General features: G+C 32.0%; 2 protein-coding genes across 3 annotated transcripts; one reads left to right on the top strand and one right to left on the bottom strand.

Moving 5' to 3' along the window:
* Positions 1-302: 302 nt before the first annotated feature.
* LOC108980397 (guanylate kinase 2-like) lies at positions 303-4,351 on the bottom strand. Of its 2 annotated transcripts, none has more exons than XM_018951306.2 (11): positions 4,145-4,351; positions 3,564-3,599; positions 3,296-3,403; positions 3,126-3,202; positions 2,918-3,047; positions 2,153-2,515; positions 1,329-1,450; positions 1,117-1,252; positions 941-986; positions 733-835; positions 303-656 (listed from the first exon to the last, which is right to left on the bottom strand). In XM_018951306.2, the coding sequence occupies exons 2-11, from the start codon at positions 3,564-3,566 to the stop codon at positions 539-541; spliced, it is 1,206 nt and encodes a 401-aa protein (XP_018806851.2). In that variant the 5' UTR covers positions 3,567-3,599; positions 4,145-4,351; the 3' UTR covers positions 303-538. The 2 variants fall into 2 exon arrangements, with proteins under 2 accessions (XP_018806851.2, XP_018806850.2); XM_018951305.2 differs by having other exon boundaries at positions 303-659.
* A 6,777-nt stretch (positions 4,352-11,128) lies between these two features.
* LOC109001553 (remorin 4.1-like) lies at positions 11,129-13,635 on the top strand. Its single transcript, XM_018978903.2, has 2 exons — positions 11,129-12,088; positions 13,040-13,635. Exons 1-2 carry the CDS (start codon positions 11,438-11,440, stop codon positions 13,229-13,231), a joined length of 843 nt encoding a protein of 280 aa, XP_018834448.2. The 5' UTR covers positions 11,129-11,437; the 3' UTR covers positions 13,232-13,635.
* Positions 13,636-19,531: the final 5,896 nt, after the last annotated feature.

The raw sequence follows: 19,531 nt of genomic DNA on the forward strand, positions 1-19,531 counted from the left end.
ATTGAATTGAGTTAAGATAAACTGTAAAAATAAACTGAGATAAGACTTCAGAGGCTGTCCGTTAGTTATTGAGTGCAAGCATTAATTTTTCTGTGATTTTGAGAAATTCTGTACAATTTTATTTTAATATTATCTATTTTCTCAATGTTTATAACAGATGATGTTGGTGGGTGTAAAAATCTCCAGTACCATTGGTCACACCAAGTTCATGAACCTAACCTTCTATTACGTTCATCCACAGTAGAATATCATAGCTTAAGATGGAAAATCTTTTCGAGCGAGGTAGCTGCAAAATGACTTAATTGCCGCAGAAATCATAAATCATTTCTCATTGCTCACGGGGAGGAATAGTAATTGTTCACGTATTCAAAAAACAAGCAAAGAATAGGAGACAGGAAAAAAATAAAATCATGTGATGATCTCACATAACAATATCAAGAGCTTTCTCACGTTTTCCCCTTTGAAGTGATAACACACTAAAGAAAACTTCTTAAAATGAGATCCCAAGTTAGTATTGCCATTGCCATGGAAGGTAGTGTTAGCTCAGCTGGTTGAATCCATTTAAGCCATTTGAAAATGACTCAATGGCATAAAAATCTAGCCCTCTTGTCCGTCCAGGTGCACCTCCTTTGAGTGAGGATAAATCCAACACAATCCTGCTGAAGCCCACATATACGATGCAAATAAATTTTAAAACTCACCAAATCTAAAAACAATGAGCAAGAAACTTACAAGTTTGAAGTTGTTTTTAGGTCCGGACTTCCACACTTGATGATGATTTTCTGATCAATTTTTGATATTGCTAGGTCCATAGGAAACTCAACTCCTTTGGGTGCTGGATTGACATTTTACACAATCAAATTTAATTTCAATGGAATATAGAATGTACAAGAAGAAATGGAACACCAGTTTTATGTGATGTAATTGGGAGACTTCTTACATGCTTTTGGGGAAGTGGTGATATTTCCATCAAGTCCCAAGAGTTTCTACACCAGATGAAAGTTGTTGTCAGAACAAGTAAGTCGAAGAGAAATTATTCACTGGCCACAGACGAACAAAAGTATAAACATGGCATCCAGAAAAACGTGGGTGCACAGCAGATTATCAGACAATTACCTTAAGACTCTCATAACACTCTTCAAGATTATCATTATACAAGATATGATCAAAGATGCCTGATGATTTCCCTTGCTCAATCTCTGTCTGAGCATTTCTGAGTCGCTTCTGGACCTGTTCCTCTGTCTCAGTTCCCCTGTTTTCAGTAATCAAATCAGAATCAAGATGATGGGATTCAAGGAAAAATACCAAAATGGACAACTCTGACTCACCTTGCACGGAGGCGCTTCTCAAGTTCCTCCATCGATGGTGGACAGACAAAGATGAACATAGCATCAAGAGAACTAGCCTTCACAGACCTTGCCCCTTGAACATCAATGTCAAGAATGCATCTCTACATTGAAACCAGACAAAAACATTTCAAGTTTGTAGAGAGAAACTCATTTTAATTTAACTAGGGAAAGTGAAGGTCGCTTGAGAGTGCAATCTACAAGGTTCCTACAATCATCCAATACAAAAAATCAAATATTAACATCATCCCATGGCAAGGCCAAATCAGACGATCTTGCATCTGATTTCAACTAGGACAAGCCCTCTCAGAATTGATATTACTTAAATGAATAACATCTAATATATAGAAATTTCAAGAAATCAACTTCTTTTTTTGAGTAAAAAGTTTTATTAATGCTAATAGAAGAGTAGGCATAGCCAAAGTTCATAGGATGTATACAAGAGGAAACACCTAGTGAGGAAGAAGAAATAGATACAAGGAAATCATGAAAATCAAGCCAATTAAAAACAATAGCTATTGCCAATAGAAATAACATATTGAAAAAGAGAGATCTCAACTTTTGTGTTTGTTGCAATCAATATATCAACTTGGTTAAAATAATCATTATTAAGTACCAGAATGGTTAATGGTTTCTTCCAGATAACAGATCAACAAACTATAAGTTAAAGGCATTTCTTTAACTTCCAAGTCATAAATTTATATGTAAACTCCCATTTATAACCAACAAAAAGGGAAATTATTATTTACATGAAAAATCAAATCTAAAACCCAGCTTTAAGAAAACAAAAATAGTCAGATATGTACCTTTCCTGCATCTGCTACCACTTCAACAGCTTCAACACTAGTTCCATAGAGATTCCCATGAACAGCAGCAAACTCAAGAAACTTGCCATCTTCTATCTCTCTCTCCATAGCACTTCGTTCAGTGAAATGGTAATGAACTCCATCCTTCTCCATGCCCCTTGGAGCCCGGGTTGTGTGGCTCACAGAGAATCCAAACATAGATGGGAATTCCTTCATGAGCATAGATATCAGCGTACCCTTACCTACTCCAGAAGGACCACTAATAACAACTGGCTTGTCAGCGTTGCCCCTCACACCCTTACTCCAAGCAACAACTTCAGTCCCCAATATTTTTCTCTGTTCCCTAACAAATTGGGTGTCCACCTACCAAGTATTCAAAAAAATTGAACTCTGAGGTACAGTACAGAACTTATTAGGCAATTAGATGATGTTTACAACGTCCCGTTTAGGGGTTTTCTTTTGGGAGAGGGGTGTTGGTTTAAATAGAATAAGAAAATGAATGCTTCCATTTCAGTTTCCATAGTATTTGAACAACTTCATTTTGTTTTCAGTGACATCAGAAATGAGTCTATTTAAATTTTTTTTTTAAGAAACCTTTCTGGATTTTAATGATCATCTTGGTGCTGACCCTGTTATCTCATATGCCATCTCAACTTTACCATATGGTCCGTGACTTCAGTGCTATGAGAAAGCCAGACAAAATGACTTCAATTTTATGGTCTCCAAATTTGCTCCTATATAAACCCAAATATGCAGGATACCAACCTCAAGAAACCATATGCAATCATCTGGGACAGAACCTCTCTTAATCATCAATATTCGGTCCTCATTTAAAAGCACAGCTGAATGGCCTTTGCATGGTGTGGGTTTTGTTCCCAGCACAAGAGGACTCACCCTGCAAATCCTTCCAGAAATTAGTAACCACGACTGAATGAAGCAACCTTAAGGATAAAACTACAAACTACAAACTCACAATTCGCCTCTTGTTTGGTCAAAAATATGAACTCCAAGTGATAATGTTGGTTCATCGTTGACTCCACCAATCAGATACTGTTAAAAAAAATCAATTGGGAAGATGCTACATCTGAAGAATCACTAAAGCACGAAGCATAGGGATATCATATAAGAATTGGATCATCATACTGCTTTATTGCCGATGACAGTGGCTGTTGCACAGCCCTGGGATTTTAAATCAAACCCATTTAGAAATCCCGTCTGCAGATCATCAATAATGAAAGCTGGCGCTTCACCCTGGTGACCAGAAGAAAATACAGATCAAAACTACGAGAAATCAATCTCTTTGATCCACAATTGACATCATTGTCTAATTGCATTCCGAGAGAAAGTACGCATATTTTCACTAAAATTTAATCCAAAATAAGAGAGCTCAAAAATATTATTAAAAGCTCACCATGGAGAACTCTATGCCTCCAATTCTAGATTCCCCCTGATCAATATACGCGGAAAGATATAAGAATACACCAATCTTTCTCGATCTAGCAACATATGTAAAATTCTAGCTTGAAGGTGCATATAAGGGCAGAAACTCCATTGAAGCAATCAAACAGCATGAGACATGTCAACAAAATAAAAGCAAAAAATCCAAACTCTTTTTTTTTATAGGAAAAATCATTTCTGAGAAGAGAGTATTCGGGAGGTCCACTTGACACCAAGTCAAAAGACTTGAGACGTCTGCAATGGGCTGGTGAAAAATCCAAACTTGAAGCGCATAACACCGAAAAATACTCAAGAAATCAAAACCTGGATTCCCATTAATCTTTCGAATGCAAAATTCAAAAATACAAAAATTTACAAAAGTCCAATACCATTGAAATACACCCATGTTAGTTTTATCTGAAATAAAAGACAATTGCGGAGAGAGAGATCAATCTAGCAAAAATATATAAATCAAACAATTGATTGTAGCCAAACGCAGTGAATAATGCACTGGGGAAAAATAAACTGAAATAAGTCAGATTGAGACTCATTTACCTCTGAATAAGCAGAAAGCTTTCTGGCAAAAGATCGAAGGTTTTTCTCTCTTGAGCTGTATGAGAAAGGATCAATGAAAGCCGACCTTTTCTATGTCCGTGTGTGCGCTTTTTCAACCTCAAGTTTCTCTGAGGTTTAAAAAAATCAAATCAGAACCAACTTTGAGAAGGAAAAAAATAAAAGAGCGGTTAAGGAAGTCGCAAGAAAAGTAGTGAAGGCATTCCCCTATTTGTAGGGGAGAGAGAGTCCAGCGAGGATAAAAAAACAAAAAAAGACAGAGGAGGTGGCTCTTTGGTTGCATTCAATTCACGAAGACAGAGGACCTGCTTTCGTTTTCGTGTAAGGTTCTTACGAAGTTTCTTCCTTTTATTTTTATTTTTATTTTTATTTCGAAGTAAAAAACAACTAGGGAATCAGTAAATCGGATCGGACCTAATAGGTGAGTTTGGTCCGATATCAGTTTTATTTTTTTCAAAATCACTTAAAATTGATCTGATTTTAATTTTCTTTTTTCTAATACAGGATCAGACCTATTCATATATTTTAAATTTTTTTTATATTATATATAATTATATATAAAATAATTTTATATTATATGATAAATTATTTATTAATATAATAATAAATTTTAAAATCCTATATAAATAATTATATATTACCACTATAGTTTATTGTATTAGTAGTTATATTAATATTATATCACTATATATTATAATATACTATAATATATTACTATATTATATATTATAATATATTACTATAATCTATAATACAAATTATAATATATATTATTATTATATTATTATATACTATATAATATATCGAAAAAATTAGACCTAATCAAATCAAAATTGATAAAATTGAAAATACCGATTTAAAAGTAAAATCGATGTCAATTTTTTAAATCTTAAAATATATATATATATATTGATTCAATTTTAAAATATGTCCAAAATCAAATTCAACCAGACTGGTTACTATCCGATTTCTTTCCCCCTATTCAACTTGGGCTCTACAAATTCTTCTTTTTCTTTTGCTTTTTCTTTAGGCTTAACCCAATATTGGTTATCCTAAATCAATTAAATTGGTAAATTAGAATTACGAAAATTTCGTGGAAGAACTACACGTGTGTTCAAGCATGATAGGGAGCTGACACGTCTGATGAAAAGTTCATCAGCCCTTTGCCCGTCCCAAAACGTAAAAATAAAAGGGTTTTTACTTTTTTTCCTTTTATTTTTTCATTGGGTGGAGGTAGATCCTAGAGGCTAGGATTCTATATATAGAAGGGAACTTGGCTAGATTTGGAACATCTAACCAAAAAATAGAGACCGCTTAATTTTAGTTTTTGTTACAAAAGAGTGATTTCAAAACCATTTTAAGTTTGATGAAATATTTACAATTATAGAATAGATAAATACGACATAAAAATCAGTGTTTCAAATGTTGTACCATATCGGTCAGTACAGTCGGTATTTACCATACCGGCCACTGGTCTAGTACAGGTATTGTATATATTTCATACCGACTCAAATACCGGCCGTATCGACCTATATTTCGACTTGTATCGGCCTGTATTTTAGGCCGTACCAGTCGATATTTTGGCCTTTAATTTTTTTCATTTTTTTAAACTACAAGCTCATTTAGCGACTCTCAATTCAGATTCTACTATTTATAATTTATATATATCTTTATATAATTTATTCATATATAAACTAATATTTTGAAATATAATTTATATATATAATTTATTTATATATTCCGAAACGGTACACGAAATGATACTGCTATTGAAATATTTCATTTCAGTACCTTGACCGGTATAATATCGAATACGATATTCAAAACATTGATAAAAATAATTAAATATAAGATCCATAAAAAAAAAAAAAAACCTTTTAATAATAAATTTAATTCTTTTTCAAAAAAAATTATATGATATTTACAAAATCCACCCTTTAATATTAGTCAATTTAAGGTACAACCTGATTGTTTTATTGGTAGCAATTAGCATAATTCAAATATAATATTTGTGGGGTTGTGTTGGTGGGCCTCTCGTGTCCCAAAGTTCATCCGATTGACCAAGTCTCTCCGTGGATTTTGACTTTCAAGCATTCACACTACCTATGACTTAATCAACTCTCGAAATGCAATGGAAGCTGCCCGACTCGGCCTGGTTGGTTTTAAGATTAAAATTTCTTTTAAAAATTTTTTATTGTATTATTATAATTTTTTTAAATTTATATACAAAATAAAATAAATAATTAATTTTTTTTAAATCTCAAAAATAAGTATAATATTAAAAAATACATTTTAAAAAAATTTTATTTAATTTTTTAACTTTAATTTTAACTTATCTCATCTAATCTCTAAAAACAAACGAGATAATACTTTAATAAGTTTTGTAATTTATAATTAAGTTAGTGCTTCAATAATTATTTATTATAAAATATTTTAATTCTTAAAAAAATCATTAAAAATAAGTTTACAAAATAATATAATTATGTATAATACGTCAATTTTATTTTATAATAAAACTATTTATAAAATGTATGAATTTTATAAGAACGGAAGATTTGGACCTACTCAGATTTAAAAAATATTTCATCTTATCATTATATTTTTTTCTAATTTTTATACAAAATAAAATAAATAATTTAATTTTTTAAAATCTAAAACAATAATAATATTAAAAAATAATATTTTTTCTCAACTTGTATTTGTCATTTAAAATTTTATTATCTCATCTATACAAACCAGCCCATGGTCAGACTTGATTATATAGTTGATTACTTTTTATATGGTAAGATACCTTGGAATATTCCTTGTCGGGGGGTATGTACTCTTGAGGCCATGATTTCACAAAGAAAAAATATTTGTATCAGTCTATTATTTATCACACACTCAACACATTTAGTGTATTGAGTTAAAAAAAAGAAAAAAAAATTAAATGCATAGTATGTGAAGAATGTAAGCTGATGCATAAAATTACTCTTTCACAAATTCAAACTGTGTTTAAGATGTCGACAAAGGAAGAATTGCCTAAACCTACGGAATTCATGGAAAAGTACTGTAGTCATAAATAAATTCATAAATTAATATAATTTTATATAAAATATTAAATACTTTATAATAAAAATAGATTTATATTATAATGTATCACATAAATCAATTTATAAATTTATTTTATAAAATATCTTTTAAGAATCATCGAGTACTCTAACTACTCAAATAATATAATAACACACAATAATATGTCCTAAATTTACTTGGCTATGCTTAGCAGAGAATCTAGGCACATAAATATTTTCTTCCCTGGCTTTTGCCTTTTTGACTTTTATAGAATCGAATCTCACATGTAATGTATAAATCTTGTCCCTGAGAAAATGGCATTCCCAAACCCATTGCACACTCCATGTGTCGGCAAATGAATGACACTTTCTTGTGCAAGTCGTTTTATATATTGGATTTAATGTACTGTCTTTAAAAAAAATAAAGTCTATTATAAAAAATAATAATTTTTTAATATAGATTACAAATTAATATTTTCTTTAAAAAAAAATATACAAAATTTACGTATTCTAAAATTACAAATATCACTTCTTTGTTTTTATTTGAATCTATGGACAAGCGTAAGGAATACGTAGACTTGATTAAAGAATATTCTATTGTGTCAAATAAGCAAATATTATTAGACCGAACTTTCTTTGACAATTTGCACGTTATTAACTGTGACTTGAATAAGACTGAATTAAAAATAAAAACATGTATTAAAAGTAGATCGCAATTGGATTAAGATCTATGAGAGGTTTTGTCGATTCGATGAGAAGATACCAAATGCACTTTAATTCGTAATATTTTATTTATTGTTGTCTTATTAATGATGGTGACATTGCTAATTTAATTAGACAAACTTGAATGCATTACACTAAATTCCCACAATTTTTGACCGAACTTTATTTGATTCTGTTTAGATAGTAAAAATATTTCATTTCATATTATCTAAACTCATATCATCATTATAATTTTTTAAAATTTTTATATAAAATATAATAAATAATTTAATTTTGTTAAAATTTTAAAATAATAATAATATTTAAAATAATATTTTATTTAATTTTTATTTAAAATTAATTTATCTCATCTCATTTTAATATATAAATAGAATAGGACATAAGGCCACTTGCTTGAAGGATAGGCCACATCTTGCACTTTTGGATCAACTTTGACTATGAGTGCCGTGCACACCCCAACTGAGAGGGTCCATCATCCATGCCTTCTTACTAAATTACATAACTTTAGAAACAAAACAATGCAAAAGGCACCAAATATTGCTGATTAGTATTAAATTTCAGCCCAAAAAGGCCATTTTCCTCCCTTTAAATTGTTACAACTTTTGTAATATTATTATAATGTTATTTTTTAATATTATTATTATTTTGAGATTTTAAAAAATTAAATTATTTATTATATTTTTTGTAAAAAGTTGAAAAAATTATAATGATGAGATTAGATAAAATGAAACCGTTTCTTTATCCAAACAGGCATATAATAAAAAGTTTTGCTTAAAGGAAAGAAAGAAATAAAATAAGTCAACAAATTTAATTTTTTTGTTATTAACGAACTTGAATATATTATTAAGAAATTGGTAGATTCGACAAATAATATATGAAAATTCTGAGAAAAAATGGGAGCTTTCTTGCACATGCATGGGTCACTTAGGAATCAAAAACAAATGAATTCATAAACAACAAATACATTTAATGATAGTTTTGGTTAGAGAAGATCTTGATTGATGTAGGGGGTTTGAGGTTGAGCAAATCTCTCGCTCATATTCTCACGAGTCACGACGAGCAGCCCATTGGGCTCAGTTATGAGTAGTACAGATCATATTTCAACACGAGTGCAAGTAAGCCCGACTACAGTTTGGACTCCTAAATCATTCCAAAAGAAAGGCCCATCTTCGGGCTTACAATATATTGGGTTTTACTCTGACATCACTACGCTTTCTTTATCCAACAACGATTAGCTATCTGATCCAATATATATGCTATATGCAGCATTTGTGTTTCGAATTCGTTGTCATGACCAGTCAAAAGTACATGGTCTCTCGTTGAATGGAAAGTTCCAATGTTGCAACAATAGTGCTACAATCTAACGATTGTACGTTGAATTATAAAAAGAAAAGCAACCATATCATTCATGAATTTATCAATCATCTTTACATGCGCATATATATATATATACACGCCACGCATATTTTTTTAAGAGAAGTATTACATCTATAAAAAGATCACATAAAAATAAATCTATAAATTGCATTGATTTGATATGATACGTTAGATTTATTTTATAATAAAAATAATTTTATAATCTAACGTATTATATCAAGTCATATAAGTTTATGAATTTATTTTTGTGTGATTTTTTAATGACTAAAATATTTCTCTTTTTTTTTAACTTTGAATTGTGGGATCGACCAACCAAAATGATTGATCTAGAACTAAAAATATATATTCATGGCCTAATTATGTTATACCAATTGATATAAGGCACATATTTGTTTATTATGTGTATGTACTCAGTAACTCAACATACTCATGAGCTAAAACTTTGAAGGGTTTGGAATATGTAGAGGTAATGCTTGGGTTATATTCTTATTGGAATTGGACCTATTAGACGAGGGATGTGTGTCCCATGAACAAATACAAAAGATACTAATTAATTTAAACAGTGTAATGAACAACAAAATTTTTGACCTTTTTCGTGTGTAACCCCGTAAAAGGCTACTGATATAATTAATGAAAAATTCTAAACATAAGTTACACATTCCTCACACCACTTAAAAAAGTAAAATCATATATTTTTTAAGTGGTGTGCAGAGTGTGAAGTTTCTGTGTAACACAATTCATAATTAATTACTCTTAATTTTCAAATAGAAAAAATCTACTCATCATCCCTACACTACACATCACATATGATTTTTTTTTTTTTATTTCTTATGATTTTTTTATTTACTAAATATATAATGTATGAATGATCAGTAGAAGAATTTAATTAATTTAACAAAAAAAGATATATGTAATATATAGAATGATGAATAACAAAACTTTCTAATCTAGTATGAAATAAGAGGGAAGCTGAATCCATCTTATAATAATACATTATGACCTAGTGGTCAACAGTACTGTTCTCATGCATGTTGATTCTTTGTTTTGTCTACAGCAAGCTCATGTGGCTGATTGAATGAATATATATTACTGAAAGAAACCAATTAAGATGTCATTGTGATTAATGTTATATCATCTCCAACCAAACCCATCAACAAGTCATCATCACCCAACCAAGTTCCGATTTCGCACACGCCTGTTCCGACTTTGTCACTTAAAGTTGGTGCCACTTAACATGTTCCACCTTCACATCCACCTCACAGTACTTAACTCTATTACATCATTAAAAATAGCTCCAGATAAGCAACACTGCAAATGCCACTGTTTGATTGGACTTCAAAACCCCATCAAGAAATTAAATTAAATTAAATTATAAAAAGCTACTTTGGGCTATTAATTAAAAGCCAGTACAGAACATCACAGTACGTAATTACCATTTATTTAATATTTTCCTAAATGTCTCTGATCATAAAGAGATAATAGTAGATTATTATGGTGCATATTATTATATTAACATGATATCGCGTGAGACGTCGTAGCTAGACATCTCGAAAACCTAGCAAAATATTTGTAGTTAGAGATGATAGATGTCTTAATTCGGACACTGTACACGTGGCCATGATAATATGTCAGCACTTACCTGGAAGCAACATCCATTAGCTTTCCTGATGGGGCCATTAGCGGGCAGATTTATGCCACGTGTTGTTCATCGACTGGATGTTGATTGCTACGGTACAATGCGTGTGAACTGATGAAGTGGCCGCTGGTCCGCCTCCACTACCTCATTAATATCAGCGGGCTATCCCCAAAATCTCTTGGCCGACACTTGTACAATCTTTTAGAAATTAGAAGATAATGAAAATCTAAAGTTTATTCTTTTCATGATATGCTCAAAAAATAAAAAAATCATTTTGATCTCATTGCTTATGACCATCATGATTTTTTTCCATGAACTTTACGTTTTAGGACTTTACTTCAACTCTTGAGGCCAGAAATTGCCATATATACTATATATGCTCAAGCTCTTTAGTACTTCTCTTCCACCAATTCAGCTTCCGCGCCGTCATATTCCAATAATCTCGAACACAAGTAACCATATACAGTACTACTACTAAAAGATTTTGCTATGATGAATGCTCTGAGGGATCATATGATCACCAGCCATGGAGATCAAGTCAATCGGGAAGACGAACAAATCCGGGACATCCACGCTCTGACTCCACCTCACCCTCCGCCGCCGGGAAACCGTGGCCGTCAAAGAGAGGCTTGGGAAGATAGATCATTGTCTTTGTCCAATATGGCAAGTGAAGGTGCTAATTTAAGTACTGATCAAAACTTCACAAGCATGAGTAGGGAATTCAGTGCCTTGGTGCTTGCAGGGTCGTCTATTGATAACAATAGCAATTACGATATTAATGAAGGCACAAACACTATTAATGGGAACAACAATTTGGCTAGGATTGGAGAGGAAGATCAGAGGCTGGAGGAGGAGACGAATCCATTGGCTATTGTTGCAGATAATAACCCATTTGACCCGGTTCCGTCTCCTAGAAGAGATCAGCCTCATCCTGGCGCATCTACAGTAGCTACTAGTGGTGGTCAGAGTGAGGTTTCAGTGCTGAGAGTGAAGAGAGAGGAGGTGGAGTCGAAGATATTGGCATGGCAGAACGGAAAGGTTGCAAAGATTAATAATAGGTTTAAGAGGGAGGATGCGATTATTAACGGGTGGGAAGGTGAGCAGGTTTCAAAAGCATCATCGTGGATGAAGAAAGTTGAGGTACGTACGTAAAATATCACTCTTGTGCACGTTGATTTGTTCACTAAAATCATGCCCTTTTTTGGGTTTAATAGCAGACGCTTATTTTCCTCGTCAAACTGTTCTTTTTTTCCCCAATGAAAGTGTTTTCAGATGATCATGATGCGTACGTTCTAGGACTAGATGAAAAGATCGTCCATGTTAATTTCATGCATCTTCAAGTCGGCCTGATCATTGAGCATTGGGTTGAAATATTTTTCACCTCGCAATAACTTTATACCAAAAGTGACCGATCTCTGCCAGATGGTCCGCATGACTAATAATAAAGTCAGTTTGTCGCAGGAATTTTAATAAGATTATAAGATTGATTTTTTTTTTTTGGCTACCTACTCTTTGAAGCCGAATGCTTATATAGTTTTGTTCCCCCAAAAGCAAACTGTTTTAAAAAAATGCGTCTTGAGAAATTTTTTGAAATATATCCGATAACCGGCCTTGAGTTCTTCCGGCTCACCGGCCTTGGTTTCATGGCCTCATAAAGCATACTCTAAAGTTGTTGGCTCAGCTTCCTCTTGACTTCGTCAAATATTTCTGTATGCCTTAAAGCATGCACTACAGAAAAGAAGAACATTTATATTTCTTATTGTTGGAAGCCAAAAAATTTCGATCGATGAGCATATTCGGCACTTCCAAGTTCCAATCGCCAAGTAGCTTTATAGCATTAATTAATGGATCACTTTCTTACAGGGATTCAAGAATTTGTTTCCTGATCTAATAATTGAACTTAGTTGTTGTTTGTATCATTTTCAAGTCGGTCGATCGACTTCTTACGTTATGTATATAACAAGATCCCGCGTGCCCACAAGCTAGCTAGCTAGCTGGAACCATGATGAGTTGATCATTTTTCCTTTTTAAAGCAGCAATGCATAACTTCAATTTCTTTACGTTATCAACAATAATCTTCACATTGTGCAGAGGAAACTAGAGGAAAAAAGAGCAAGAGCTCTGGAAAAGATGCAGAATGCTGTGGCGAAAGCGCGCAGAAAAGCAGAAGAGAGAAGGGCATCGGCTGAGGCTAGGAGAGGAACAAAAGTGGCCAGGGTTCTTGAAGTAGCCAACTTAATGAGAGCTGTTGGAAGAGCTCCTGTTAAACGGTCCTTCTTCTGAGCCCTACAGAGCATGCCCTTCCCTATATATCCGAACAAACCAAAAAATTGATCAAGGAAAAAAAAAAAGGAAGAAGGAATATTTTTATATATGTGCATCGACACGATAAATATTACTTCACGTACAATTATTAGGGCCCCTTTGCCTTTCGAACTAGGGTACCCTAGCTTATATATGTGTATATGAGATGAGGCAGTACTGGTGTGGCACCGACAAGAAAAGATACATAAACTGATCTTGGGTGTTTTAATTTCCTCAATTTGTTTTTTTGAGTGTTTCGAGATGGTGTAAGAATTCTGGGAAGGGCTTGTTAGTGATGGAGGTGAAAAACCCTTATGGGTCAGCTTGCATGTACAGTAATGTTGCTTGTTTTTCATGGCAGCTATATATTGATAGTTGGTGCTTATTAATTGCCATATTATATATATCTTCCTAATACTTAAAAGCGTGTATAAGATGAACAGTAGTGAATAGTACCGTCCAGCACTTTCTTTTCTTCTCCTTGCTTCTTCTCGTTGCCTTCTGTGAAATTCCTTTATTCTCAATTCAATTTTTACACTTCTCCGTTTAGTTAGCATTTCCTCGTTCAACACATAAAATATCTCACCTTTACATACAACAGATGGATTTCATCATTTCCAGATTCACATTTACAGAACAATTTACAAACTCAACTCAAGGAAGAAAAAAAATTTCCCGTGCTCTTCAGATTTGTTCTCGCCGTTGGTACGCAATTCTCTTCAGATTTACAAACTCATCTCTACCTTCTGCATCTTTTTTTTTTTCCTGTTTCTCGCATGTTTTTTTTCTTTGTACACCTCAAATGGGTTTCTGGGTGGAAATCAGTGTGCGACGGAGAGGGAAACGAAACCTCGTGGTGGCTGGGTCTCCTAGAGGTTGTCGTTGGTGTCAACTGGTGGAGCTGCGGTGGCTGCCTACGGCCGCAGATTCGGTGAAACAAATGGATGAAACCTATTTCGGTTCATTTTCCGTGGGGGAGAGGAAGGGCTGCGCGTGGGGGACTTCCACGGCGGCTGGGTTGGTCGCCGCCTTGAGGGGGACTCCTCGGTGGCGGTCGTGAGCTTCGGTGGCCACGTACGGCGGCGTAAGATGGCACAAATGGGTCGAAACCCATTTCGGTTCCATTTCCGTAGGGGAGAGGGAGGGCTGCGCGTGGGGGACTTCAACGGTGGCTGGGTTGGTCGCCGCCTTCAGGGGGACTCCTCGATGGCGGTCGTGAGCTTCCGTGGCCGCGCACGGCGGCGCGAGATTACATAAATGGGAGAAACCCATTTCGGTTCTCTTTCCGCGGGGGAGAACCATGGCTGCGCGTGGGGAACGATGGAGGTGGCAGCGATGCTCGTCGGCGTAAGGGGAACACGCCGGTGGTGGCGGTGATCATGGCCGGGGCTCGGCGGCGCCGGGCTGCGCTGGAGGGGAAATGGCCGTGCGGGAGAATCGGCTAGAAGAGAGAGAAAAATTAGCAAAAAATATTTTTTTCCTACAAATTTACTTAAAAATATATATATATGTTCCTGTAATTTACAATTTCTGATCTGAAAAAAATTAAATATTAGTAAATTCTTTTTTTTTTTTTTTACAGCTTTGCTTTTATCTTTACTAGAATATTACATTGATGAATTTTTTACATAGGTTGAGCTCCGTGAAGTTGAAAGTCGAAACAAGATATTCCAACAACTAGCTACGTATAAAAGTGTTGAAAGTATGAATTTTTTAACTTTTTAGTTCTATATTGTGAATTAATAACTCAAATAATATTTTTTGCTTCTCTGATTTTAGCACCTTTTAAGTCATTTATTCAATAATTATTTTGCATGAACTTTGAGCTGTTTTAATTTATAATTTCGAATTAATTTAAAAATAATACTACATTTTAAGAAGACTTTTCCTGAAATCTTGCACTGTAGATTATTTAAAGTCTTTTAGAAATATAGCAACTTTTATATAAAAGAGAATCTACTACATTTATCTTTAAAAAAAAAAATTATCTCATCTCACATTTACATCTAAACATATTCTAAGATAAATCATATAAAAATAATACTATATTTTATTTAATAAAATAAAATTGCTTAAAACATTCACTAACAATATTTTATTTAATTAATTCCACCTGTCTTAATTCACTCTAAATTATAAGTTTGTTTCTTTTATAATTCCAAAATAAACAAAATACATTTACCATTTGAAAAACTACATCAATATTTACAGTTTAGTTATATAATTATACGTAATCATTTATTGAAATATTGAAAATTTTAAAAATTGAAAATTGAATTAAATAATTTGATAAAATAGAGTACATAATCAATAAAAATAATATTATATATAAACTTATACTCTAAAAGATGCTTGAAAAATAAAATGAAATAAAAATTTTGTGAATATTAATAAGAAAGTTTGTAAATAATAGAAATGTAATTTTGGATTAAATAATTATTAAATTTTAAAAAATAAGACATAACAGTTGAATAAAAAATATTATAAAATTAAAATATTTTTAAATTATAATTCAGTAATTATACCTTTTTTACTACTATTTTACTACTAAATAATTTTTTTTTTCTTTTCTTATTTATATTTAAATTAAAAACCTCATAATTTATTCTTATTGCATAACATGTTCCACTCAATGATTTCATTTGCCCTGTACAGTTATTTTACTTCAACTACATAATACCATTCCAAAATTTTCAACACTTTCTGTATACTTGATTCAATTTTTTTTTTTTTATAGGTAAAATTAATAAAACGGTAAGATTCAATTTAAAGCATACCTTCCGGTAAAAAGAAATATGAGCAGGTTGCCAAATGAGGCAGCTTTGTATAATCCTTCTATACGTTGTATCACCATCCAACGTGCCCAAACGTATTGACCACCAACGGGGGCGACACAATACCAAATCTTCTGAGCCACAGTCAGTCCCCATCCTTCCACACCTGTTTTGACCTAAGCCCGTGATAGCCATGTAGTAATAGAAATGCTGGAGACGGTGATTTATAAGCCCAACAGATAACATATGGACTGCCCAACATTTTACTTTGTCTATATTGGAACCGACAATAACATAGCTTGATAACACAACTGGCCGCATAGTTTGGATCTATTCAATGTTCTCTCCATAAATGCTGTGAATGAGGAGAACACATCACTTTGAATCCATAACCCGGACACTTTACTTTCAGTAACAAAAGAAACACTTATGTAATATTTAGTTCTTTCAGACTTTACTTTCAGTAACGAAAGAAACAATTATGTAATATTTAGTCGTTTTAGACTTTACTTTCAGTAACGAAAAAAACAATTATGTAATATTCACTTTCCAGACTTACTTAAATGTATAGTTTGTTTAAATCTATTATTAGAAACCTTAAACAATTATAGTTTGCTTAAATAATTAGTTATATTATCTTCATAGACCTTATCATTAAATTCTCTTCTTCTACACTAGATGTTTATATTTTAAAATAATCTAATACAGGGCAAACGTGCATCGCACGTAAATCCACTGCTAGTATATATATATATATATATGATGAGAGCTGCTACGTCCACCGCTCCCAGCTCCTGCTGGGAGCTACCGCTTCGCTATTTTTTGTTTATATGTATTTTTTAACACTTTTAAATATTTTTAAAAAAAATAAAAAAATCATAATATTATTAAAAAATATTTTTTTAATCACTAAGTAAAAATAAAAAATAAAAAATTATAGTGATAGAATAGAGCGGTAGAAATAAATAATAAGAATAGTATTTTTCATATATGATAGATATGTCTCTTATAAGACTCTGAGCCCAAGAACTTTCCGGTTTGCATCTATGATACATCCACTACAGTCTGAAATTCTGAATGGTCTTTTGCTACGTACTTATATATATATATATATATATTATATATTTGTTCATATGTTTTCCAATCCTGGCCTGTACGTATGTTTGCTAAGCACATACGGCAACGAGGAATCGCATGTGTTTCCGTCGTCGGAGTTGCTATATATTCTTACGTACCCGAGTTTTTAAAAAGTTATATAATGCGCGTATAGATATTTTAAAAAGTTAAAATTGTAAGTGTGTCTTTATTCGTGGTTAAACTTATATTATAAGTGGATGTAATTAGCATGGTAGTTATATGAGACTTTGTTTAGATATTGAGGTGCTATCAAATGATTTGAATTAATTTGTAAATAATAATATTTTATAAATTTTATTAAGATATATTTAAATATAAATAAGTTAATATATATATGTTTGAATATATAAAATAAATTTAATTAAAATAAATTTAATTTTTTTTATAAAAAGTTAAAATAATAATAAGTCCGATCCTATCAATAATTATTGATTTGAAATGAAGTGAAATCACTTTTAACAATCGGACCGAGAAAGTTAGGAACATATTCTTTAAGCAGGCCGAATGCATGCATCATTTTGTAGTGGATAGGAATAATGTTTAATAAAAAAATTCCTTAATGCATTCCGTAAATAATGGCGGAATCAAAATCTTGCTTTTCATCACCTGATCGAGATTTTTATTACTATATTATATTATTTCAAATCCAAAGTATTGCAGTGATCACCAACTCTCCCTACAAGGAAAAAAAAAATTATGACGAATTATTTATGACGATAATGATTATTTATAATAAAAATAGATTCATTTTGATAGAAAATATCTGATCATAAATGAATAATTTTCTTGTTACATGTGTCTGAAATTAAATTCAATATATATACACAAAAAATCTATTCATCATCTAATATCATATTATGAGATAATGAGAGGATAATAAAAAAAGAATAATGAATAATATTATTAATGAGAGGTTCACAATTAATCTATAATTATCTAATGACACATGATTATGAGATGATGAGAAGATAATAAAAAAATAATGATAAATAACTTCACTCATATATATATATATATATATATAAAATATTTCAGGAAGTGGGCATCAATGAGTCTGGCCTGGAATTAAATATGCCAATATTGACATGGAATGATGGAAATTAAGATATAATATATGATCCATAATGCTTCAAATAAAGACAAAATAAATCGCCGAAAGCTTGCCATCAAAAGTGTCTAGCTACCTAATTACTTATCAATTTTTTTTTTTTTTTTAAAAAAAAGGTCGATCGCGGGAAGCATGCATGCATTTTGTTTTCACCCGTTTGACAAAATAGCCGAAGAAAACCAAAAGTCTCGTATAAAAACACAGTAATTAGATGCATATATATAAATCATGAGTCATGACTAGCTACTTTCACATGCACCTTTTATATATTCCAGGAAAGAAAAATATATATAATATTGGAAGGACGGACAGTCGACGTGACTCGATGGACTCTAGGTTTAGTAGTTGTGTCCCATTAATGCATGCATGCATGCATGGGACACATGATGAATATATAATATTAATGATGCATGTGTCCCATTAATGCTACAAATTAGGTTTCAATGTCTTAATTAAAGTGGTGAAAGGGTAAGGCCAAGAAACAAGATATTCAAAGATATCCCCCGTACGCCTAGCTATCTATCTATATATATATATATACCTGCTATCTATTTTTTTGTCGAAGCAAATTAATTAATTATGAATCAAGACTCTTCCTCATATATATATATATATATATATATATATGTCGCTGTTAATTAAACTTTATATTTCTTCTTTTTCGTTTTCTTTTTCTCTCTCTTTTTTGTCTCTCTTCGTTTTCTTTTTTCCCTTTTAGGGTTGTTGCATTCTCTGATCGATCTCTGTCTCTCTCAACTCCTATTTTCAACTTCAACCAAATTAACGTCACTTTGATCAGTAGCGTTATTAATTACTTTGTGGGGGAGTAATCTACCACTTAATTTCACATGGACGGGAAGATGAAAGTTTATTTTTATTTTAGCATGCCATCTATTAATATATATATATATATATATATATATATGTGTGTGTGTGTGTGTGTGTGAGTAGACGACATGACTATCTAATTCGCTATTTTCTTTGTTTCCCTTTTGATGATAACATTACATGATCACTCACCAAAGCGTTGCAAGGGAAAAGCAATAATATTGCTTGTTTGATCTCAATTGTTCCACGTTGATTATTTGCCACCAAAATCATCGCAGAGAATTATGGGACAAAACCGCGGGTGCTAATTCTCATTAGTTCTAATTTTACTGTAAATTAATGGACGACGTGAAGTACGATTTATATTTGTGTGTGTGTGTTTTTTTTTTCGTTAGAAATCTATTGTACCTACTACCTATAACTATACAAAAA

Source organism: Juglans regia, chromosome 3 (genome assembly GCF_001411555.2).
Source record: "Juglans regia cultivar Chandler chromosome 3, Walnut 2.0, whole genome shotgun sequence".
Taxonomy (NCBI): domain Eukaryota; kingdom Viridiplantae; phylum Streptophyta; class Magnoliopsida; order Fagales; family Juglandaceae; genus Juglans; species Juglans regia.

Excerpts from the sequence above, each read along its gene's own strand:
- LOC109001553 (XM_018978903.2), top strand. The coding sequence starts at position 11,438 with ATGATGAATGCTCTGAGGGATCATATGATCACCAGCCATGGAGATCAA. Across the intron at positions 12,089-13,039 it reads CGTGGATGAAGAAAGTTGAG|AGGAAACTAGAGGAAAAAAG; the intron begins GTACGTACGTAA and ends CACATTGTGCAG.
- LOC108980397 (XM_018951305.2), bottom strand. Across the intron at positions 2,516-2,917 it reads ATTGCATATGGTTTCTTGAG|GTGGACACCCAATTTGTTAG; the intron begins GTTGGTATCCTG and ends AATACTTGGTAG. Across the intron at positions 836-940 it reads CACCACTTCCCCAAAAGCAT|CACCCAAAGGAGTTGAGTTT; the intron begins GTAAGAAGTCTC and ends ATGTCAATCCAG.